Source organism: Thunnus albacares, chromosome 3, assembly GCF_914725855.1.
Source record: "Thunnus albacares chromosome 3, fThuAlb1.1, whole genome shotgun sequence".
Taxonomy (NCBI): Eukaryota; Metazoa; Chordata; class Actinopteri; order Scombriformes; family Scombridae; genus Thunnus; species Thunnus albacares.
The window spans coordinates 26,624,453-26,650,332 of NC_058108.1; the positions used below are offsets into that span (position 1 = coordinate 26,624,453).

Below are 25,880 nucleotides of genomic sequence, written 5' to 3' on the forward strand. Positions count from 1 at the left end.
TTAAAATCTAATCCCAATATAAAAGACCGGGAATGAAAATTAAAATAACGGAGCCCGTTTCACCACCTTTTTGTAGTTTCAAATTTAACGTAGTTATAACAAAAGTGGAGATATACACTTAACATTAGTTGTTACTGAATGTTTACACCTGCTAACTGCACGGTGTAACTGCCATAGCTATCAGAATTAACTGACTTGACAAACTATAGCTCAATATACGACCCATTAAGAGTGAGGCATAAAACAGATGTATCATATCTCACCTGACACCTGATCACAATGCAACCCAGGGAGATTTGAAATTACATTTGTAATTTGCAATAATGTGCTTCAGGCAATGCCTTTAATAACAACAACAAAAGGTATTTTTGCCTTGAGCCATACTTTAGAATTTTTCAAGAGTTTCAGGCTAACAGGCTGCCACCAGGCTTAATGTCTTTGAAGCACGGATCTCAGCTACAGATGTCTGGGAACTTTGGGGTGATGTGATATTAAGTTGCTGGGTAACAGGAAGCTTAGTGCAGGACTCTTTCTATTGCACCAGGCCCTACAACGTGGTAGTGGAATTTGAAGCATTTTGCCAGGGCTGTGGAAAGAGAAGGGGGGAGAAAGCACTGAGAAAGTTTATGCAAGCATGTGAGCTAGAGGCCTGAGAAGGCTGAGGAATGTGGGGTAGGGGTGAGTGGAATTAGTAGAGGTAGTTCAAAGCAAGCCCCGACTTTTCAACTGCAGAACGAACAAGGAAGTACTAATGTATGTTGAATTGGCTTCGTTTTTAGTACTCTTAGTTGTTTCATTGGCCAACTTGTGACATACATGCAGTAGACAGTTTCCAGCAGCTTTTCAACAACAAATTTCAACCTCTTCAATTCAATTGGCTAATTCTTCCTCTACTGTGACTGTAAGTTGAGTAAATGCATTGTGTATCTGTGCAGGGAGTTGATTTAGAAGAGCACACATAAAATACCTGCTGGTCTTTATAGTTCAAAATCCCTCAGCTGTCTGAAGACTCTATTGCTCTGCCACTGTGCTCAGGTAACTTTGAAGAACAAAGCCAGAGGGAAAAGAAAAGAGCAAGGGAAAAAAAGCGGAAAGCAAATCTAGCGGAGGCTCTTGCACGGTCTGTTTTTTTTTCCTGTGGCCTAAGGGCAGGTTTTTCTACTGCCTTACTGGGTAGGCTAGGTATATGGGATGGGTGTGGCAACTAAATTCTTCAGATTTATCTTTCATGTGCTTTGTTAGTCAGCCAAAGGCCATGGCAGAAAGCTTTCCATATATACACATTTAAGGTCAAGGTTTCTTTTTAATCTCCTCAGAGATAAATATAAAGATTTGTTAGAAATAAGTTAGCATTGACCTTTAGTTTGAGAAGGCACAAAATGTGGACAGTAACATTCCTCTCACAGCTGCAGTTGTTTTCATGTTGCAAGTTTTTAAAAAATATATAGTCTCCTCTATGGTGATAGAAAGAAGGTGAAGAACTGTGAGCACAAAGCTTGATCCTGGTGAGGGTGGAATTGTTCTGCTACGCTGGTGTCTGCCAGTCAAACAGATGAGCACTCAAGCATGGGCATTTCCTTGGCAGAAGCACAAAAGATGTCTCATACTTTCCCGTTTGTCTCCTCTTCTCTTTTGTACTTTGTCTTATTAGCACGTGTGCGTGTGCACACGACTGCTCATCACCCGAACCCTTCTTACTGTTCTCATTCATTTTTATCTTCAATTCTGTCTATTTATGTCTAACATTTTCAATTTCCTGCACATTTCTTCTTCCTGTAGCAATCTTTGTTATTCACCGTGAGTTGTTAGCTTCAGTAAGATCAGAAATTAGTCATTACAGTGCTATTTTGTTTCTGAATTATTTCAATCAAACCACTGTGTTATATGGTAATGTCACTGTGAGACTTCTCCAAATGTTTGGTTGTGTTTCTCTCTCAATGTGTTATCAGCTTTGAGGTATTGGTTTGATACCTCAAAGGGGGCGGGTGGGGGTCCCGGTCTGTTTGGGAGCTACCTATTTTCCCCTGCCTGGCTACCATTCTTATTACATGCCTTAAGCAAAGTTGAGAGAGCTGTACTACTAATGACTAATGACACGAGAGGATCCCAGGGAAATATGAGAGTGCAAAAGTAAAGCAGGGCGAGAGAATAAATGAGCTGTACCCCCAAACTCCCCTCCCAAGTTAAATTTGAGGATTTTGTGACAAGCCATTTGGAGTGTTATCTCTTTTCTGAGAAATCTTTCATTACCCAAGGCAAGAGATTTGGCTGCTCTCAGTTACAGTGCTTCACTGCAGTTCATCAAGTTACAGTGAGTGAACAAAGGCAGCATCAGCAAAGAGGGAGTCTATGTAAACTATTTCAACCTTTAGAACAAGTTCTTATGGTTTTGTGGAGGCTCCTTATCTGGACAGCAGTGATTGTAAGTGTGTCACAGATCCAGACTCAACACCCATATCCAGTAATGATACGGGTGTGCCTTTACAACGATTCACTTTTATTAGTTTCGGATGATAATAAAATCAAATATGGTCATACATTTCAATTGCAGTATAAAGGTTATACAGGTATCACAAATAACACAGACGTGGAAATGGTTGTCATTATAAAGGTTGTTCAGGTGTCCACAGTCTGGAAGATATTTTTGGGTTTATGTTGCCCTTCACTGCCTTATATTTTGTGCCTGTTTAAATAATGTGACCTCTCATGAGCAAGTTATCCAAATAATATACTGTTGCTGCATTTACTTGCAACTCCTTTTTGGAAGCACTTTTGTCCTCTGTGAACCCTGCCTTTTGTTCTATCCCCGCTCCTCAGTACATTTCTCTCTGCTAAAGAAATAAAAGGAAGGCATTTTGAAACGTAGCCTCAATCAGTATGTTTATATTCACACTATAACCTGATTGCAGTGAATAACCAATCAGGATATCTGCTATATTATGGCATTCACATGCCTCACAGTAAATTGATTTCCCTGCTTTATCCTTTTGTTTGATAATCAGAAGTGAGTCATCTTGAATGATGTAACAAAAAAATTAATGAGAAAAGACAAGAAAAACAGGGGAACTTTGTCCTCATGTTGATGGAAACTGATGTAAATGTCACTGATAACAAAATTGCATATGGAAATGTTGCATCAGGTTTATTTTGTGACCCTTGCATAGAATAAAAAACAGGAAGAAATGGATCTTGGGTGTCAGACGTTGGACAGCGAATCAGATTATGTTACTCTTGATTTAAGTCAAATAGTATATATGACAGGATCAGTAATTAGACCGGTTAAAGTTGAATCATTTGTTTGCATGTAAACACATGAATAACACCTTTGTCAAGCAAACACACATCCCTCAAACTGAAACACCCTTACACCTATTTAAACACACAAATGGAAATGTACACACACACTCACACATACTTATCCCTTTCCTAAAGTGCAAATGCACCTACTGAACACCTGGTGAGAGCTTGTAAGTGGGGTCGGGTGTAGATGAAAAGCACTAAAGCAAATTCACTCCTGTGAACTTTGCTGTTTGCTTTTCCTCAGAAAGACTGGCAGTAACAGTTTTAGACATTTAAACATCTAAACTAGTGTCAACAGATGGTATATTTTCAGGTTATGCAGGAATATCTGTGTCCAATATGTTTTATGTCAATAAAATGTACTTAATTGATTTCAAGCATATAGCCTGTTCTTTTTTCATGAGTATAACAGTTTTTGCCTTAGTGCATTGAGGAATACTTACACAAAACACGTTTGTGCTATTTAACCCTGCTGCATACTGCATTTCCATCTATATTCTATTAGCCACATATTTTCATGTACTACCTTTTAGTTCTTTCAGTTTGCTGAATCTACCCATCCTCCGCTCCTCCATTTTATCCATTGTCAACCTCTACAACTCGCATGTCTCTGAGAGCTCTTTTGTTTGCTCAGCTGAAGGCTAGAGTCCCCACATGGCAGTCAAAAAAAAATCCCTGCCAGTAAATGTAAACAGGAGGCATTGACTGATTGTTGTTAATACACCACCTTGACATGTTTCAGTCAAGGTCTCTTCAACCAACCTCTATATCTGCCTGGTCAGGGGCAGCTGTTGTACAAGCTTCTGTTCTCTTCATCTCCAGAAATTGATTACAGAGATGACTGATAGCGCAAGAAGTGATGTGAGACTCAGGTCATGTGTTGCACATAAAAATGTTCCCTGACTTGATGGAGACTAAAGAGTTTGTGTATGTCTTTCTCATCTCTTAGGTATTATTCGAACACAAGAACTGCTGGATCATGAGACCACACCTCACTACTGGCTAACAGTCTATGCCATGGATCGTGGCGTGGTGCCGCTCTCGGCTTTTGTTGAGGTCTACGTTGAAGTGCAGGATGTCAACGACAATGCACCGCAAACCTCAGAACCTGTCTACTACCCTTCTATCATGGAGAACTCCCCTAAAGATATGTCCATCATCCAGATAGAAGCAGTTGATCCAGATGCCAAGGCCAGTGATAAACTCACCTACAGGATCACCAGCGGCAATCCCCAGGGTTTCTTTGCTATTAACGCCAGGACAGGTAAGATTGCTGTTACCGGGATAGCAGTGCGTGCTACCACAAATTGTATCCTCAGAGCAGGAAGTCTCTGCTCTGAGTCATGAGCTTATATTGTATTCCAGCGCAAATGCTATTCTTGAATATGGCCGCCAGCTTGAGAAAGAAAATTACAACTACTACAAAAAATTCAGTTCATGGAGTGTAGCTTTGAAAGGTACCCTTTTTGCTTGTTCAGTGTATCTCACCATATGTCAAACAATTGAATATTAACTACAATAGCTTGTTTTACAGTCTTAAGGTCACATCTCCTGCTTTTCATGTAAGCAGAGATCAACTTAGATTTACTAACTGACTGATGCATATAAAGGTTGAACAGATGAGGTAAATGCATGTGGCATTTCAGGCTAAATTTCTAAGGGCATCAACCACTTAAAACATAACAAATGTGTCAAACAAACTCAAAGAAGGGTTCTTATTATTACTGAATTATCCTATGAGACTTGGGGGCAGATTTTGAGATATACTGTAGTGCATTACTGATTAGCTTATGAGCTTCTGTGAGGTTAATGTTTCCTTTCTCGTGACAAAGAAGAGCAGTGTGAAGACAATATTTTAACCTAGGACGGGAGTGGGTTGAGCCTACAGGGGTTTTTCCACTCTAACACTCTAAAGTGTGTTCTCATTTGGTACTCTGGAAATGGTGTGATGATTAATATTTTATTGGGTCCTTATAAAGTTGCTGGAGTAGGCTATGTTTAGTTGAATGGCAGAGAAAATACTCGTAATAGGTGTATTGTAACGCTCCATTGAAAGGCAGAGCCCTTCTTCAAATTTACAGATTTTTTTCCTCTGTGGGATGCAGAATTTAGTTTGTTTCCATCGAATAATTCGCTCTACATTCATTTTTAAATCCACTCAGAGCTCTTAAGTTTGATGACTGATTATCAAAATATATAACAAATCAAGAACATCCATGTTGACCAACATATGTAGCTCACAGAAGCAAATTGAGATGGTTAAACTTTGTATCTGTCTGTAAAAGTGCCAATTACTGAATTTGTTTTCCTTTCTTACCTAGCTTAGAGACTAGTCTCTTATTGCTTTGAATGCAAGTGCTCATTAAACTGAAATGAGGAAAGGGTAGTGAAACAGTTGCTCCAATTTGTCCTTACTGACGTGTGTGGTCCAGTTTCCCAAGGTAGTCACATCAACAAGCCAGAGTTATTTTTGTTAGAAGTAGCAATGTGAATTTTCTGACCAAATAAGGATTCATCATGTAGCATGCTTCCCAAACAAGCCTCGCAGTAGTGCTGGGCACTCCCCAATGAACAGGAAAAGAAAGAAAAAATAAATTATAAAGAGAAGGAAAACCTTAGGTATGCAGACACATAAGGTTGGTGTTTTGTCTGCATGCATGATGAGATCAGCTTACATATGCTGATATGGATGCTGAAAAAGGAAATCGAATATTTATCTTTCAAAAAAGCAGTCATACATAACACTTTTTTAACAATGTAGGCAGATTTTGAGGTGTGAAGAAAATATCTTTTCAATTATTTGTGTCTCCAAGATATATTCTGCTTTTTTTTGCCCTTCTATGGATAGATAACCTGTGATAATATAGGGCCATAGCTGGAAAAGAATGTTAACATTAAAGCAGTAGATCTTTAACTAAATAGGATTTATACTTTCTCTTTTCATACATTTTCTTAATCCAGATCTAGATGTAACTGCTTTGTTCAGGATTTTCATTAATGTCCAAGATAAACCTAGTACACCACATATTCACCATTTGAATGCACTATTTTTAGCCCACATATCTAAAGTAAATATTTCCTACTTCCTAGGATTACAAAGTATTTATGAAGCTTATGGTCAAGTCCACTGTGGGCAGAACCTCTTTACAGTAGAACGGGCAGTATCTTCACGTGGTTTCTTTTTATAAGCGTCAGAAGAGCTCTGAAAAAAAAAAAGAAAACTGGTTATATAGAGGACACTGAGCATAAGGATAAGACCCATTCATGCATATCAAAGCATGCTAAAACATTTATCAGTGGGACACCAGAGCCCCTTGCGTCAGGTTCAACAACGAGTGGTTTGGACAAAGAACTTCATTAAATCACAGTTGTTTAGATTTTTTTTTTTGCGTTTCTTTTGTCTTTTGTTTTTGAAGATTCCGGCAGAGAGTGGAGGTAGAGAGGTAGGAGGGAAGAGAAAACAGGGAGCCAAGTGTAGATGACTACTTGAAAAGACAGTGATTTATGCAGAGTGCCAGTTAAAAAGACGGCAACATTTAAGCAGCCATTTTCTTTTTAGGTCAGAATTTGAATAAATGTTTTCTTGCATGATTACAAATGATGTTTTAGTTTTTATATCCGTGGTATTAAATGAGATCAAAATAGGCTTTATCTCTCCACATTATCAACTCAATATGACATTCTCACCGCATATTACAGGTTTTTGAAAATGTTTAAATTTACTACATGCAAGTCTCTGTAATTACATGTTCTAAAATTGCATTGGAAGCATAGGCCCTGTCTTGGCATATCTACAAAGCTTTACAAAGGGGTGGGAAAAAGGAAAAGACGTTAAGGCCTATGTTTTGTGTGTGGGTTTTGGAGCTTCGGAGGCATGTGTTCCAAGCTAACTAGCTAGCCTTCTATCATGGGCTACGGCCTTGTGCTGCTTTCCAAGCAGCCTGTCAAGCTTCAAACACATATGAAGGCTTCGCTTGACGCCTTGGGTGGCGATGGTTGCCCTTTTTCCGCACAGACCCACATTGGCTCAGTAAAGCCCAGGATGAAAGGCTTAGGCCTACTTTATTTCTGCCAAGTAAACAAGTCCTGCTGTTTTGGCTGTTCTCTGACTTTAGTTTGTCATTAGTGTGCAAGGCCAGCTCTTCTCTAGCAGACACTACAGCAATACCAACATTGGAAAGCTCAGAACTTAACGGCTTGATATAGCCTTGAAAGGATTGGAGAAGAGAGAGAAGAAAACAAGGCAGAGCTGTATGGGGTGAAAATTGTGCCAGTCAGCTGGATAGGAATTGTGTGTTCTAAATCAGTATTAGATCAGCGAATTTGAATAATGCTGTTGGGCTCTGAAATTTTAAAAGATGAACCAGTGCTCAGCTGTGTGGTGGCACAGATCTCATCCCACCCACAGACCTGACCGCAGTTGTTCCCGGCTCCTCAGCATTTACTTGGCAGCTGGGGAGAATTGTTTCCTGGATAAAGCCTCATAGGCTTGTAGTTAACAGATCTCAACAGGATACGTGAGGCAGTGTGAGACAGGCAGATACATAATTGTATGTGCTCTGTAAAATGCCAGTTAGTTGTATTGTAGAGTAATCAAAGGTTGTTTATTACTGGGGTGTACATTTAGAAAAAGGATGTCTTTTCTACACATACTGCATTTGAGACAGCCAGCCCACCAGCTGTCTAGTTTTATTTTCTCTTCATAAAGGAGTTGTCAAAGCTCTGTGCTAGTTCGTTTGAGGTTGTTGACATGAGATGCCCGTTTTTTTTCTGTGGAAGAGTGAGCAGTGTTCATTACCTGGTGAATCACTCGCTCTCTCTCTCCTCTGAAATATTGTTTACTGTGCTACGACATACTGGACTTTGCACAGAGCTCTTATGCCAGAACATGCTTGTGTTAGGAAAGGACAACCAAGCAGAACGTGTAGTCAGATCACCCCCACCCACACACACACACGCACGCACACACCCACCCGCACACACGCACACACACACACACACACACACACACACATATGCATTGAGGAAGTTCTTAATGTCTAAGTCGGGGTGAGAGAATTGGAACAAAGATCACTACGATAGCAATCTTATCTCGCTGAATTCTCATTACTCTACATCCTGTTGCACCTTTTCTACCTTTCTCTACAAGTATTAGTACTTTCTAAAACTTCGCTAATTGTTCCAATGTTGTCCATTGAATTTATAGAATGAGTTATCATTAGTCTGTGTTGACCTGATATATGAGATTTGTGCTTGGAACACCTAAAGCCTGTTGAAAACCCTACCCTATAATAACAGTGCCTATCTGTATTCGTCACCAGACAACAATGTAGTTATAACTGACAAGAGCATGCTTTTAATAGGACATGGTTGTCTGTACCTGATTGTTTTTGCCCTTTAATGGCAGCATTCATTCCAGTGGTTGAACCAAAATGAAGAAAGATACACTCAGGTGAATTCTTACAGCTGTATTGAACAATTTTAGCCCATCCCTTTCCTCCACCTGGAGCCAGCAGCTCATTGTCATAAAGTGAAAAGGAATGCCGTGGGTAATGCTTTGGCAAGCTTGGATACCTCCGACAGGTTTTATGTGCATTTATCATCCTGGGGGTTGAATGAAAAGGTAGGGGAAAACAAGTACAGCTCATAGCCACTGGGATTTGCAGCTGCAAATCATCTACTTTCATGGCTTTCATATCAACTTTCAGTAACGCCTTCTCTGTTTGAGAGAAAAAACACACACACACACGCACACACACTCACACACACTGGTGTTATCAGTGGTTTACCAATGCTCCAACCATTATCAGGGGAAGTGAAATAGGAAATGGATACTTCCAACAACTTCCTGATGTTTACGGTGATTTGGGGCCAAACAATTGTCACAGCTCTCAAAAGAGATTATGAGAAGAAAGTGTGGAAATGAAAAATAACTGATTTTCCTCTTAAGACCTCAATTCAGCCACAGTATTTTCTGGTTAAGCAAATCTGACCTGGGACTACTGTAGCATGTTAGCTTTTCAAGACTGTGGATTTCTTTTTTCAAAGAGAATGACTGCCACGTCTTGGTGGTGTTAGTGTCTGGAGTTTTCATTGAATCTTATGGTTATTCTTACCCTAATTTGAAGACATTAAGAAAATTTATGAGATCTTCCACCTGAAAATAAAATATGAAAATGATTTACTCAAAAATTCAGTTTGAAGATGGCATTCTTTCAAAAAGGAGGCATGAATAAACATCGACTGACCTCTCAACCTTATAAAAGCGCCACTGCATAAGTAGGATTTATGGAATGCAAATTGAAGGTTGATATATTAATGTGCAAATATAAAACTATTACGGGCTAGGTGACCCACCTCATGGCCTAAAAGCAGTAAACATGCAAGACTTGGCCCAGTAGACCTGTTTGTTTGGTGTAAAAAAAAAAGAAAGAAAAAGAAAAGCATAGTAACCATGACAACCTTCTGTGCCATCAACACATTTTAAAGTCATCTTTTAATAATACTATTGATTAGTTTGTCTTTTTTTTCCTCCAGACATTATTTTGAAATATAGTTTTTATTTAACAATGTTAAAAGAATGCAGAACTATGGAAGACAGTGTATTGACAAATCTGTTAGTGTTACATGGCGGTCACACGAGGTAGACCAAAGCTTACATGCAGTCATACAGCAGAGCAGGTTAAACATTGTCCCAGACATCAACATATCGCTACACAGTCAGCCTACAGTATGCAGTGTTTTAGTTTGAAAGTTTTTACATTGAAAATGTTTCCTGCTTAAAGGTTAATGTGAAAGTGCTCTGAGACACTTCTGTTAAATGGACCAGGTCTCTCTTGTTGGTGCACATCAAAATGTGATTACGGTGTTCTCACCTACTCAACTGAACCATACATGCATTCACTTAAGATGTGGTAGGTATAAAGGTGCCTTTAAAAATTAACTGTACAGATCTACAATGAGTAGACCACCGTATAACAATATTTGTAGGCGGTAGCATGTCTTTCAAAATTTGTATTTTGTGGATGTTCAACTTCTTTATACATTGTGTTGCCTCTTTGCCCCTTAATTAATTAATACCCACTGAGGATGTCAAAATCAATCCATAATCCAATTAAAATTGTATATATATGGTCTCTGTTCATGTGAGATCTACAATTATATACTTAAATTTCATATCAATTTTATTCCTTTCCAGAACTTAATAATTCCGCTTCATTCTTATGACACACCAACAATGCAACTTGAATGGATTTACATGTACATGGATTTGACAGAGGCCTAATGACCACCAAAGTCTTTGAGGGAAAACAAAAAAAAATCCTTAAAACAAACTCCTCTTTACATCAGACAAAGCAAGCAATCAGTTTGTTGACATACACTTAAGTAACTGGGTGACAGTTGGCTTTCTCCTGTAAGCAGATTTCTTAAATGTCACGTAAACGAGAAAGCTGGTTTCTGTAGCCATGGTTTGGGATTAGACAAGCCTGATTTCCACAGCTGATACCGGTAATCGAGTTTCTAATCAGCTTTTTACATGTGGGCACGTGCAGGACAATACTTAAAACAGGGAAGGTAAGAGCAAGCAGATTAAAGGAGAGAAATATTGCTCAGAGCGATGCATCCTCGCATTTAAAATGATTCAATCCAAAACCTGACTGAAACTGAAACCAACCACTAGTCACCACTAGAACTCTATAATAAATAGTCATATAAAGTTGTTTCCACCACTTGATTGATTAATTGATTTATTGATTTTATTTATAGATTATCAGACACACACACAAAAAACAAAAAATCCAATTATTTCCAACATGGTCCCAAGATGTTAAAAGTCAAAGAAACATAAAGAAGCACAAGACATTCAACATAAAAACTACACAATACAATTGTGAAATCTAAAAACACATCACCACAATCTAACAAATAAAAAATAATAACTCCCACATCAAAAGACAAGAACAGCTAAAGTAACAATGTCATTGCAGATTTCATTATAAATCTGTGACCCTGTTCCATAAAAAAGTCCTTACCTAACTGATAAGCCCCTCTCATATTTTAAAACTGGATATGTAGCGGAAGGCTGTTCCCCAACATGGCACCAGTGTAATAAAAGGAACTTCTGGCTACATTATTCACTTGAGGCACTTTACGTGAATGCACACTGGCCCTGATATTACTGGCCTATTGTTATCTGAAGGAGCATACCCATTGATAATATTATACATACAATGCAGCTTCTGCTGTCCTGCCCTTCTGAATTCATCACTACCAACATGAATTTGAGGTGAAGCATTTAATAAATACCAAATAATATTTTGCATCACCTGCAGTTTGTTCCTAAGTTTAGCTAACCACTGTACCAAGCAGAACATGACACTGTATCAGTGTTAACATTGTTTAACATTTGATTATTTGTAAAATTCAGACAGCACAGACTCTCCCAACAAAAATCAGGAAGGAGCTTCCTCTTTAATTAATACAGTTAAAATGAGCAACTGATACATCCAAAATGAGGTCAGGTTATGGAAGAAATCTGATGCTTGACCAGGTTATTACAGTACATGTAAAAGCATTCTCACATTACCTGCATAACCTGATTTCTCAGAGCAACCTGGTGTCTTAAGTGCACACGAATGTACTGAATATGTATCAGAACCGAATAATCCCCCATAATCTACAAATATGAAAGACACACAGTCTCTTACTGTTACTCCCTGTAATGCCTTGTCTTATTACCTCCCAGATCTCATGTGTACATACACAGATAGAGATCAAAACTCAGCTGCTCCACGGCTTCCAAATGTCCCATCCATTTAGACAGCTCCACATAACATTCACTTTCACAAGCATTCAGGAACTTGAATCCCCTATAGCCCCAACTCTTCCATGACGCGCTTATCTTTTCAGATTACTAATAAGCCTTGCAGCTGTGAGGTGCTGAGATATCTCAATCCTAATGTAAACAGTTCTTCCCCGCTAAATGCCCTTTACTCATTTTCACAAAGACCTCATGTATGTATACATTCGCATTAGCTTAGATGGCATCTCTTTGTTGCATTTGTCAAATTCTGTGTGTTTCCGGACAGGACAGTAGTTGGACTATACAGATTTGAAATGGAATACCAAGCATTGCTCCCCTTCTCAATAAAAGGAGATGGTCAGTAGCAAGCAGTATTGTAAGACTTGTTATAAAGAAAGGAACAAACAGCTTCTACTTTGATATACCAATCCCTTCTTACGCTCCCACATTCACATGGATTTTGGTGTTCCACAGTTTGAATTTTAGTGTAATGATGGCATCACGAGTGGTGAAAATACTTTCAACAGTGTGGTTTTGGGCTTGAGTATCAAGCATTTAACTCATAATGAAGCTGAGAATATTGTTATAGTTGTCTGGGATCTAACATTGGGTGTCAGAATAAGAAATGTTTGCAATCTGTGTTCATTATTGTCTTTTCACAAGAGAGAAACAGCAATTCAAATAATACATTTTCGTTTACATTTAGCCAACAACAATTCTAAATATCCCAAAGACTTCAAAATTGGATGTCTAGCCACCCAGCACATTCCCGATTGTCTGGAGTTACAGCTAAATGTGTGTCACATAAATATGTGTGTCACTCTCAAGACTGCTAATCACAGCAGCAATGCTGGGTATGAACCAGCCCAACAATGTCCTGGACTCCTTAACTCTCTCCAGGCCTCCATTTCCGAGCAGTAGATCTAGCACTCAAGGACATGGTTGAGAGTGCCACTGCTGCTTTGCTGTTGTTTTTCTCCCCCTCTCAAAACAGCATGGCTATAATTACTGTCGGCCCAGCTCAGCCCACGCCTGAGGATGGCTTTTGTGTGTGTACGTGTGTGTGTTTATATGTGTGTGTTGGGACAAAGGCTGCGGGTTAGAAATGCAGACTTCTTTGGTGAGCTCTGGCTTACCAACCAATCATTTTACAGTTCCTTAACATTTAGGTATAGATAGAGAGGTATGCACCTTTATTGGCTGGAACACTGGTGCCAGCAGTCCTACATAAAAGAACTATTGCTGGTAAGCATGTATCCCTTTTTAAGAGCAACTTGCAGGATAAGATTAAATAGATACTAATTTTTGAAAGTTTTTGACACAAGATTTTCTGAAAGTGCTTGGATATTTGTGTGGGCTGCAAGTTTGAGCTGGCAGCATGTCAGACAAAAATGGAACACCAGCAAACAAAAAGCATTTTAATCCACATCCTGCATCAAAATAGCTTTAGTCATCCACAGTAGATGCAACATATTCTTTGCATTATAGATGTTTGACTCTCCTCTCAGATCTCTCAACATCTTGTAGCAGATGTTGGTGGCATTCTCCATGAAAATTCCAGAGTAGAGCCTTAAAAAAAAAATTCAACCAGGGATCATATAAAAAATTTAAGAAAATCCCCCTAGCTGACACTTTACCCATTGACAGGAGGAATCTGTGAAAGATGGATGCTCTCTGTATGACGGGATCGTCTGTTGCATTCAATATGTGTTAAGAAAGCGTCGCCACCCTGCTGTGAGAAGGTCAGCACCCTGCTGTTAGCCCAAGGTGCAACTGTATTTAGAAAGAGTCCCACCCATATAAAACATGCTAATATTTCCAACACCTTTCCAAATGTGACACTATGGACAATGAAATTTCAGCAAGGTATATCACATGACATCTGAGTGTGCTCACTACCCGAGGGTTTCTGAGAGTAACCACAATGAAATACGAACCAAATACCTTTTTTAGTTCCTGTTGAGCTTTGCTTTCTCGATTGCTTCTTCTCTCTCGTGCACTCTTTGTAGGGAGAGTAAGAGAGATTACAGCTGAACCAGAAAGAAGCGCTTTTTGAACATGCATGAGTACCCATTAACAAACTGCAGCCAGTAATGTGTGTGTTTATGAAATTGGACTTCTTTGCAGTCTTTGCAAGGCATAACTTAAACCAAATTTCTACTTTCCAAAGTAGACCTTGGATGAAGTCCAGTTGGTTTGTGATGTGGTTTCGCTAATGTTATGTTTGTTGTCGAGATGTGCTTCTCTACTGACAGTATCCTGTTTACTTTACAAGCTGTGTGTCTGTTGTGATACCTTGCCAGGTTTTGATCAGGCAGCTAATTTGGAGAGAAACGATAAATCAAAGACCTAGACTCGGTATGGTTAATGTTGTCATCTGTATTCTGTTCTATAATACATGTACAGAGAGAAGAGTGACCTAACACAGCACACAGGGGAGATTAAAAACATTATCATCCATCAGCTCCAGCCTTGCTAAAGCACATAAATAATTAGTCAGCGCAGTCTGTATTGATGTGGCACAGCAGAACTATTAGCATCGACGGTAATAATCCTCAGCTCGCAAGTCCCTGTAACCCATCCTGATCCTCTGCTAACTTTCTTGCAGACGTCATGCAACATTGCGCGGAGGAATTCCTGCAGGTCATGTTGTAAATATACTAATCTTCACTCGTGTTGTCAGCGTTGAAACACCTGAGGAGAGGGTGTATGTAACACTGTCGGGAACTCAGGGTTGCAGCAGATTCTGTCTTTATGTTGATTTAGCTTTGTTGTTCACATTTGCTCCTACAGTGGGTGCTGTTTTATATAAAAGGTAAAAAGGTTTAAATTTGTTTCCCGTCAAGTCAGTGGAGAAAAAAACATGATGTGCACCGAAAGGAAATTCTGGTTGTTGTTCTTTTTTTTTTTTCTTTCTTTTACGAATATGAGTAGACCTGTATCTTCCTATATAAATATGAAGATTAAATAAAGCCTAAGAAAGAGAGGGGGAGGGGGCAAAAGTGCCTCACTCATATGCCTCAATTGCAGTGCAGAGGGAGGGCTATTTCAGGACCTGTAAGTTGTGGCCTGCTATTCTCGTTGCAGGCATATGTGCCATTGATGGGTTTGGGTTTCGGAAATCCTTTGCTTTATGCTAATCAGGCGCAGTGTGGCAAGCAGACAGCACTGGTGCGGTCGTAGTTGGCATGTGTACTCTACACTCAGTGTCTCTGCAAAGTTGCAATTACACTGGGAGTGAGGGCAGAAAGCTGCTTATAACATAGCCATGCAGCAATATCCATCCACCCCCCCCTTTTCTTCTTTTTTCTTCCTCATGTTTGTGAATTTGATTCAAAATTGGATTAGCAAGAAACTCAAGACTCAAGCTTGTTTTATTTTTACTTTTGTCAAAGCCTAGCTTAACAAAGTCCCCTTTGTGTGATTGATGTCACAAGACATCAATTCTCCTGCTTACACTGAATGATAGAGCTCAAAGAGACCCTTGAAACACTTCAACAAGCAGCAGGATTTTTTTTCTGAAGTTTGTTTTTCTCTGTTTCAAAAAGTGCTCAGGACTGCGGGCTGTGTCTGACTGGCTGTCTATTTATTCAGCTTGTGGAAGAACTAAAAGCAGGGTGTCAAGGCTTCGCTGCTGTTTGGGCACTATTTGCAGAGCTTTGTGATATTTCACATATGTAAGGCAGTGTGGTGGGCTGTCTGGCAACTGTGTTGACCAAAAACAAGGAAGACTTACGGGGAAAACACTCCTCCAGATGCAAACTCTTAACTCATGGGTGACTGATTAGTTCAGATTATGTCACCCAACTGTGAATGGAAGGATTGGTTTTTGAAAGTTTTATTAATCCAATACTGTTAGTTTCTTTTGTATAGTCCCAGTGTTTGCTTCAAAGTGTCTTTAAAGGAGGAGAAGACAACATGATCTAGTAATGTATTTAGTCCAGCTTATAACCGATCAATACTGGATTTGTGAGGCCGATAATAATATTGAAATTTGAGAGTTTAAAAAATGTGGTAACAGTCTAATGGCTGATTTTAATTTTTTCACATAGAACACATAACATAGATAAACATTTTGGACAAAAATCATTCTAACTTAACAATTAAAAAAAGGTATTTTAAAAAAAATCAGTGCTTTCTGTATGCAATGGAGAGACTGTACCTTAATCATATCTTTAACATTTCTATACGCCAATACTGATATACCTGCAATAAGCGAATATCTGCCAAAACGATTTTTCTGTCAGGGCACTCATCCTGCATTTTCAGTGATAGTTTCGATAATTAATGATTACTTTATTATGACAAGATCTAATAAAAGAGAGCAATACAGACTTGTTCACTTGGTTGTTTATATAATTAATTCTGTATGTGTATTTTTCATTTTCTTCTTTCTGATTGCTTCCAACAGGTCTTGTTACAACTACTTCAAGGAGGCTGGACAGAGAGCAACAAGATGAGCACATTCTTGAGGTAAGCACTTTAGTTTGGCAGATTCTCAACTTTTATGGAAACAAACACTGGAGCTGGGTCAGTATGAGCCTGTCTCATTTATTCGTGAAAACGAATTAGTAACCAGATAATCAGAAACCCTCAAGGTCAACAAATCTAGTTCCCACATTCAAAAAAAATGTCTGTTTCTGAATGTTTTCCAGCCTACGCTGGCTGAGAGCCACATGTTGCTAACGAAAATAAGTCTCGCAGTATGTGCAAGAAAGGTCCTTTTGGAATAATTCTTCCTTGTGCTGATTTCCGGATGGGGTATGAGGGAGTGGTGGGAGGCGTGTGGGAGATCACGGTGACTGTTCCTTTGTTCTTTCCCACTGTTCCGTCTCGTGGATGGAGCAAGCTGGGACAGGAAACTGCTGTCAAACCAACAGGCCAATGTCTAAACTTGTGGGTTTTAATTGAGCTCGGCTCTGTTCTCTCCTGATACCTCCCTCCCTCTTTCTTGCCACAGAACTGAGGTTGATAATTGTTGTTTTAATTGTGTTTCCGGAGCTGACAGGGAGCAGATTGGACGGCTTTTAATTATTGTTAGAAGTTGCACCATTCAGTGATCATTGGGTGACGGTTAATGCTGGTGCATCTGGTGCCAAAGTAGTGTTGTATTTCATACTCTGACTGTACATTACACTTCACTAATTGTAGTGCAGGATTGAGAATAAATGATAGGGGATGTAAGTGAGGAATAAAGGAAGACTGTGTTCCTTTAATGGAATGTTTAGCCGATGAAGGAAATTCTTTTTTGAGAATTGAATAACAAAATTGTAAGGAAAAAACAATAAAATGTAATATTTTGTGCAACACCTGTTGAATTTGTAAAAGCTTCAGGATATCAGAGTCTGGAGGGTTTTGTATGCAAACTCAAAACTTCTCCATCTAGCGGTGTGCTGTAGATGTAGAATTGCTACTTCCAACATGTGGCTGAAAGCTGTTGAATTACTAGGTTGTAATTGGTGTCTCATTTAAAGTCTTTGTGTCTGAAAAAAAAAAAAAAAAGAAAAATGCTAATTCCCGCCCTAGCTGAGCTCATGAATGTTGTTCATTTGTCTCATTTGACAAAAGGCCTCCGGACAGACATTTAATAACCACATTAAACACTGAGCACAAAGTCTGGTAGACTTTTATGTTGAGCCAAATTCAACACTCACACTCAACACTATTTTCTTCAGCTAATATTCCTGTTTCTTGTAATGTTTATTACTAAAGTTTATAATGATTAATCAGAGACTATAATCCCAGCACACAAAGAACCAACATTTTCCAGAAAAGTAAAAAGTTTCTCTTGCACATTCCTATTTAATTTGAGTTTTAGGGATAATTTAAAGCAAGCAACTTTTGACCTAAATAGGTACAAAGTGGCTGAGTGAACACAGCCTTGGAAGAGGTGTAACCATGGCAACTTAAGAAGTTTGTATGTGTTAGTCACTGGTTATTGGGTATCCAGCAGGAAGCTCTTTATTGGGCTGCACATTTGTGGAGCAGAAAAGACCCCTAAAGCCTACAATCTTCCTTCCTCACACACACCTAACAGTGTATCCTCCAGGCAACTGATGGAGGGCTAATCATGACTCAGAAGAATATATGTGTGTGTACATGCCTTTGTGTGTTGACTGGGTACTAGCAGAGCAAAGCAAATTCAAGTCCTCGCTAGTGCTGTTTCTGTACTAGCTTGTTGTAGAAGAAGAAACGAAACATGTAGGGCTATTTGGAACATGTGGAGCAATTAGGGTGGGGGCTGTGTCAGCATTGTTTGCACCAAATGCCAAGAGGAGGTGGAGGGAGCACAGGGGGGCCTTCAGCTTTTATGATGAGACGGATGGGGGTTGGTAGTCGTGTGCCTGTGTGTGAAAGAGAGAGAGAGCTAAAAGGCAGAAAGGCAGTGGGGGAATTTGAGAAAAGGCAAAGCTGCTCTTGATGGTCTGAGTGTGGGCTCTAGCGGCAGGATGAGAGGCCTCCATCGGAGGAAAGGGGGGGGTGGGTAAATAGCAAAAGTGGGACATGCCAGGACATGCTGAGGATTCAGGCCTGGGACTGCAGAGAGAACATTATAATGGAAAAGCAGGAGTGAATGGGCTGTTCACATCTGTTGTTTGGAGCCTATCCCAGCATGCATTTGGCAAGATGCAGGGTACATTCTGGACAGGTTGCTAGTCTAGATTATTTCACCAGGATATTAGATCCTACTCAGTCCATTTTTCAGATAAATCATTTAATCTATAAAATGTCAAAAAAAAGGGAAAAAAAATGTCTTTGTCTATAACCAAATGATATTACATTTACAACGCTATAAAATAGAGGAAAACAGCAAACCTTTTCATGAGAGAAGCTGAAATAATTTATGTTGCATTTTCCTTGATAAATGACTGAGCGAGTAATCCTGCTACAAAGGGACATAGTCTATTTCTCTGTGTAATTTTAATAAAGAGCAAGTGGTGCTATTTAAACAGAGCACCATTTAAACAACTGCTGTGGAACTTGAGCGTCACCCAATATTATAGCCAAATGCAATATACATGTATTATACTCAGTAACTAACTAACACACAAAATCCAACACAGTTTATCTTGATTCCCAGGTTGTTTTAATCACCAACAATTGCATTAAAACATTACCTACATGTGGTCAGTCAGATTAAGCCCACAGTTTTGCAACAGATAATGAGAGCATAATGGAGTGTCTCAGTTTGCGGCTTCACAGCAGTGCTATACTGGTGCAAAGAGACACACTCCCTCTGATGTACCTTCTCTGTCTTTTGTGCAGTTTTCCTAATTGTCAAACAAAGGCTTTTGATAAAAATGTTCCAAAGACAGGCGTGTGGTGATGGATAGCTGTGTGCACAAATGCATAGTAGTTGTGATTAGTTACTGTGCTATGTCGTGTGCTCACAAGGTTTCTATTTATTATCATCTAATTTCATTTAATTTTAATACCGGTTCAATAAACGGAGTACCTTTTCAAGATATTTAAATGTTACAGGATATCAGGTGCTCTACCTATATACAACATATGAAGCCAAAGTGCACATGTGATCATAATGGAAATATTCATTACAGAACACAGGATGGGCACCAACACATCCTCCCTGAGAGAGACATTCACGCTCAGGTTTCTTGTCATCCCATTTAATTAATTCTACTCATGTGAATAGCACAGACAGCTGCAGACACTGCGAGAAAACCAAAAACGCATTACTTTAGTAATTGAAACTATGGTACCAAATGGTGTTTGTCTGGCTCTGGACTCCTGACTGTTTTTAGTAAAGCACTTAGCAGATGGTTTTAAATGACTGTGACATTTGTTCTGCCCTTCTACAGTATTTTTGCGGCTTGAAGCTAGAAATGCTCACATCTCTGCCAGCACTGAGCCGCACAACCCTTGAACCCATTTTTTCTGGAATGAGATGAAAATTCTGTTTGTTTAGGTCAGCCTGTGGCTCTTTGCTTTTGATTAAACTCCTCAAACTGCGCACTCGAATGTCCGAAGACACAATGGGCTGTTAAATCTTTGCACAAATTACAAACCGTTAGTGGGCCACCAGCAACACTTGATGTTATGACTTAAATTAAGGCCCTATTAATGATGCAGTTGTGTGACTTTTTATACTGGGTACTTCTGGGATTTAAAAAAGAAAAGGGCAGTAACTCTCAATGTTTATTAGTAGTGCAAAATCTTTGCTTGCAAGTATGACACACTGCAGCAGAGTCAGTTGCAGCCGGTTCTAACAGAATGAGGAGGTGCAGCTAATTTAAAATGATTAGCCGTGGCGGGTTGTCAGTGTTCCAGCCATGCAAGCTACAGTTATCATTATCACAGGCAAACATATTAAACATTTTTTCAGATTAGAAAAGTTTTCATAGCAGCCTCCAGATAAAACAAATAACATTTACATGAATACACCAACCCTCAACAGTAACTCCCCGGGGCAAAAATGGGTTCATTAATATCTATAAAATAAGAAACATCTCTTTTGCTTATTCAGATAAGCTCTTTTACATTATTTAATTTCAAAAGTTATTTGTTAATTTCATTACAATGTGTATAAGAGCTGATATTTAAAAGTAAGTTTTCTGAATTTGTTATGGTGTCCAAAAATCCCTACAAATCACCAGATTTGGGTGCTTTAACAAATCAGGAAGTCTACCTTTTTGCATGAAATTAGATTATGAAACTGTTATTATTAGGCCACAAAAGGGGCCCAAGAGTCTGAAAGCCCCAGTAGTGTCATACTGCTCTTACCCCAACCAGACAAAAATGGCTTGAACCTCACAACCTCACAACCAAGGGACCAAAATTGCTGGTTATTAAAGTCCTGCACTCTCTGCTGCAGCGCTGAAAAACATAAAATCCAATTTAGTCTTGTATTTCTCTGCTGGAGAGTTTTGCTTATAGGACTGAGATTTTTTTCATTGTGAAGAAACATGATCTTTCTGTACTTAGTGTTTAACTGGATTCATTCATTATACTATGTAGATTAGATTGGGTTTAAAAAATAAAGCAAACAAATAGTCGCCATAATAGAAAAGAGTGTAACTACCGGTTTCCTCAAGAAAAGAATGTGTATTTAAAAAACACTTGACAGCAAATCTCAAAGGGAATTGCCTTTTAATTTTGGCAGCAAGTTAACTCACTGAGAAAGAAGTGGAATGAAAGGATGATGATGGGAAAAAGCAAGCTTCCCATCTTCGTCTCTTCGTGATTAATTTAAGGCTTTGGAATGATGAATTTCTAACACAGCTGTCTCTAGCTTTACAAATTCCCATGATAGTTGTACATAAAGTTCAATGCTGGTTTTCTAAACTTTTTGTACATTATTCACTGCTTCTGTTCCAAAACTCCAACACTGTATCTATAATTAAAAGTATTTGGTTCTTTACTGCGTCTATGTATGATAGGAAAAGAAAACAACATAGGTATTGTGACTTGAGGAGTTAACAGATATCGAATGTGATTTTAAGTTCACTTGCATCAGATGATATTTGCCTCCTTGTTGTCATCCCAAAGCCTTTTAGTCTATAGACTTCTTGGTCTGAAGTCTTTATCCTTTCTCCTCAGATCACTGTCACCGACCACGGCGTTCCTGCTAAATCCACCACCGTCCGCGTCATCGTCCGAGTCCTCGACGAGAACGACAACAGGCCGTTGTTCCTTGAGAAGATCTACAAGATCAAGCTCCCTGAGCGGGAGAGGCCGGAGAAAGAGAGAGCGATGAAGAGAGACCCAGTGTATCGGGTCATTGCATCAGACCGAGATGAGGGACCCAACGCCGAGATCTCTTACAGCATTGAGGAGGGGGACGAGCATGGCAAGTTCTTTATTGAACCCAAGACTGGCCTGGTGTCATCCAAGAAGTTCTCTTCGGCTGGAGAGTATGACATTCTTACAGTAAGTATATAATCCCAGGGCTCCATGCTGTCCTCAGCCTGAGACTCTCAGTGAGCAGTACATTCCCACAACAGATGCTTGTTTATTGTTTTACTGTTTTATTCCCCTCTTCCTCCCATGTTTTCTAACCCTCGTTTTTTTCTCTGCCCTGTCTTTTGCTGCTTCTGTGTAAAAACGCAGAGTGCTCTCTGTAAAAGAGACCAAAAACTAATTGGTCCACACGCATCATGTTGGTCATCAAGTGCAGAAGAAAGTTTGTGGCAAAAGCAACTACTTAAAATGTTAGGGAGCATGTTCCAAACAACAGTCTGCAGTATCCAATTAGGATCTCATTGTTATAGTGTCATAATTTAAGTGGTAGGATGTATGTGTGCGTGTTTTCTTTCTCAACGTGGTGCTAGCGCTCTGGTGGCTTTGTCATGAAGAGCCAATTTGTCAATAATGGATGTGGCTTTTCATTATGGCTGTCAACAAACCCTGTCACAGTGTTCAGCGCTTGACAATATTATTTTCTCTTCATCATGACAGATGTTTTTTGAAGAGTATCTTAAGATGACTGGATAGTAAATGTTTTATAACTGTGAAAATGAATGTCAGTTGTCCAGCTTTGAAGCAAAAAAACAAGATTACATCTACTTTAGTTGTCACATTTGGCTGTCAAAACTTCTGCAATACCATTAGTAATGATATTTAACACTCATTTTTTGGGGCTTAAATGTATTTTTTTTTCACACAGATTTTATGTCTCCACGCAACCAAAAGTTGTGTGTCTTGCTGCAAGAAGATGCTGCTCACCACAGTTTACAGTAATTGAGCTCCTGACAAAGGGTTGAATCACAAAAGAATACCACACAAAAGGTGTTTTGTTATTCAGAATACGAGGTCCTCTTGCCATGAGGAAAGCTCAGAGTATGAAATGTAAGGTTGTATACCGGAGCATGAACTAGCAAGCTACATAACTTAACATTCCTGTATATTTACTTCTGAAGAGTTTCAGGAAGAAGATCCGCTAGAGAGCTGTGCAGAAGCTCATTTGCAACAGAAACGTCGCATGAAACTGCGTAACACAGTCATCCATTCTCTGTCTCTCTCAGATTAAAGCTGTCGACAATGGACGTCCTCAGAAATCCTCCACTTGTCGCCTGCATATCGAGTGGATTCCCAAACCAGAAGTGCCAGCAGATGCAGCTCCTCTGCTTTTTGAGGAGACCCCCTTCACCTTCTCTGTAATGGAAAGCGACCCTGTGGCACACATGGTGGGCGTCGTAGCCACCGAATCCTCTGATGTTCCCGTGTGGTTCGAAATCACAGGTACTGCTTCCTACACATGCGTCCGTGTTGTTGTGTGTGTGTGTGCATGTAGAAATATTCTGTGTCAAAGAAATGCTTTATAGGTAGAAAAACACTTCAAAAAATATGACTAACATAGTGTTTATGTGTGATATGGCTGGGAAATATGGAAAAATACTTAATTTAGAAGATTTTATTCCACTAATGTTATCCAGTATGTCAAGACTAATTATTCATTGATTTAAAAAAGAATATTTTGGCATTTTGGGAATTATGCTTATTCACTTTCTTGCCTAGAGAAAGATGAGAAGATAGTGTTTTTTGTAGAAAAAATACCATCTGTATAAACAAATAGGGTCAACAACACGTACTGTTGAGAAAGGCTATGTTCAAAGGTTGGATCTTATTTATTTGCCTTATTATAATTGTCAGTGATCTTAAATGAGAATCTGGAAGTTAAGGTTTCGCCGTCTGTTGATACCTGGCTGAACACTAAATATGAAGTAGTAGGTGATTAGCGTAGTCTAAAGATTAGAAGCAGGGGAAACAGCTAGCCTGCTTCTGTCCAAAGTTAAAAAATTCTCCTACCAGCACTTAAAATTTTACAAATTTACACACTGTATTTTGTTTATTTAATTCTACAAACAACAAACAGTAATATAAAAACAACAAGTTGCAGTTTTACGGGGCGAATGTTTAACTTAGGAGACAGACAAGGTAGCTCTGCCCCCAACTTCCTTTCTTTATGCTAAGCTAAGCTAATTGCCTGCTGGTTTTAGCTTCATATTTTGTGTACAGACATGAGAGTGGAGTTTTTTTACTTCTGTCAGTCAGGCTAGCTCCAGCTGCGCCCAGTGTTTATGCTAAGCTAAGCTAACCAGCTACTAACGGTAGATTCATAATTAGCATATAACCATGAGTGTGGTATCAATCTTCTCGTCTAACTCTGGGCAAGAAAGTGAATTAGCGACATTTTCCAAAATGTTAAATTTCTTCTGTAAAGTATGGAAAGTTAAATTTTCAGTTGGAATTCTCAGGTTTTCTTTGAGAAATCTGACTTGCATAGCCATGTTTAGACAAACAGGAAATATCTATACTTTTCTTTCCTCTTGTGTGATAGCCAATGTGTTTCGAATTCTTCAAACTTAATTCGTCCTTTCTTGAATGTTTGTGTGTTTTTTTTAACTTATGATAGACACTGTATGCATGAGAAGACTTAAATTGACTCCTTTCAAAAATGCTTGCCTCTTCTCCCTTCCTCCCACCCTGTCCTCCATCTAATCAATGTCTGACTGACATGTCTCTTTTCTTCTTTCTTCTTGTGTGCTCTGCAACTGCTTTCCTTTTTCTCTGGAATGTTCTGTTTGGTTGGATTTTTGCAAGACGGCATAGAGGATACTGAGATGTTTTACATCCTTCAGATGGCTTGTGACCACAACTGTACAGCAGAAGGTAGCTGCTGGGATCTCCTAATAGGCATTGCTGTATTAAGAGATCATCCTGCATTGTCTGTTGGTGCTGCCTGTTGGCTGTCATTGAATCATGTTGTGCCAATGGATTCATATTGTGCCACATTTTACCTTAAACCTGTGATCTGATTAAGAGTCTCAAAAGGGCCAGAAAAAACCTTGTCTTCATACCCTGTGTGAATTAGAGGTCTGTTATATCCACTATTGTATGGTTTATCATTGAGAGTCTGGTATCCTGTTATAGTGTATATTATGTTCTTATACATTCATCACTTTATATTGTTGTGAAAATAGCTGTTATGTGGATTATGTCTAGCTGAACAAAAAATTTATACTGATAGTTAATGACATCAACATTAGCGTATTCATAAATTGATGTTTGTGTGTCCTTCTCAGTGCCCCCATTTAGTGTTTGTGTAACCTTGCTACATGCACACAACTAAGCGATGATTTGTCACTAATCTTTTGTCCTTTCTTGTTGTTTGCACACAAAAAAAAATCCACAGGTGGTAATTATGACAGCCGCTTTGACGTGGGCAAGGCCAGTGGAACCTTGATTGTAGCGCGGCCCCTGGACGCTGAGCAGAAATCAAATTACAACTTGACGGTGGAAGCCACAGATGGGACACGAACTGTCAGCACCCAGGTAATTGAAACACTAATGAAACGGTTGGAAGCTGATGAGGCAGTTGTCATGGTTCTGCTTTTCTCATGTGAGGAATAGCAGGGGGAAAGGGAAGAGTAATGAGTGAAGCAGTGGCCAAACTGTCTCTTTTGTTAAGATATGTTTATGCTGGGATGCTGTCATTGCTCTACTGGCCGTTCTAAATGGCAGTTTATAGATCTGAGTCCTCATTACATCCCTACATGACTTGATTAATCGTATAATGTTGCCTTGAGGAAAATGGACAGATAATAGTTTTAGTCACATCACATAATACATTATGATGTTGTGGAGTGTGGCTGAATCGTGTTGATCTACCGGATAGTTAACAGGATTAGAGCTGCAACTAAAGATTGTTTTCATTGTCGATTAATCTGACGATTGTTATCTCGATTAGCTGATAAATGTTTCGGTCAGAAAATTGTGAAAAATTATAGGAGCCCAAGTTGACACATTCAAACTGCTT

General features: G+C 39.2%; 1 protein-coding gene across 3 annotated transcripts in view; it reads left to right on the forward strand.

Annotated features, from left to right (window-relative positions):
- The window catches only part of fat1a (FAT atypical cadherin 1a), a 77,112-nt gene that overhangs the window by 16,617 nt on the left and 34,615 nt on the right, over nt 1-25,880 (forward strand). For all 3 annotated transcript variants that reach the window (XM_044347338.1, XM_044347336.1, XM_044347337.1), the window contains exons 3-7: nt 4,250-4,564; nt 16,515-16,576; nt 21,662-21,991; nt 23,086-23,302; nt 25,257-25,396. In XM_044347338.1, coding sequence (XP_044203273.1) covers nt 4,250-4,564; nt 16,515-16,576; nt 21,662-21,991; nt 23,086-23,302; nt 25,257-25,396 — 1,064 coding nt within the window. The remainder of the gene's footprint in view (nt 1-4,249; nt 4,565-16,514; nt 16,577-21,661; nt 21,992-23,085; nt 23,303-25,256; nt 25,397-25,880) is intronic.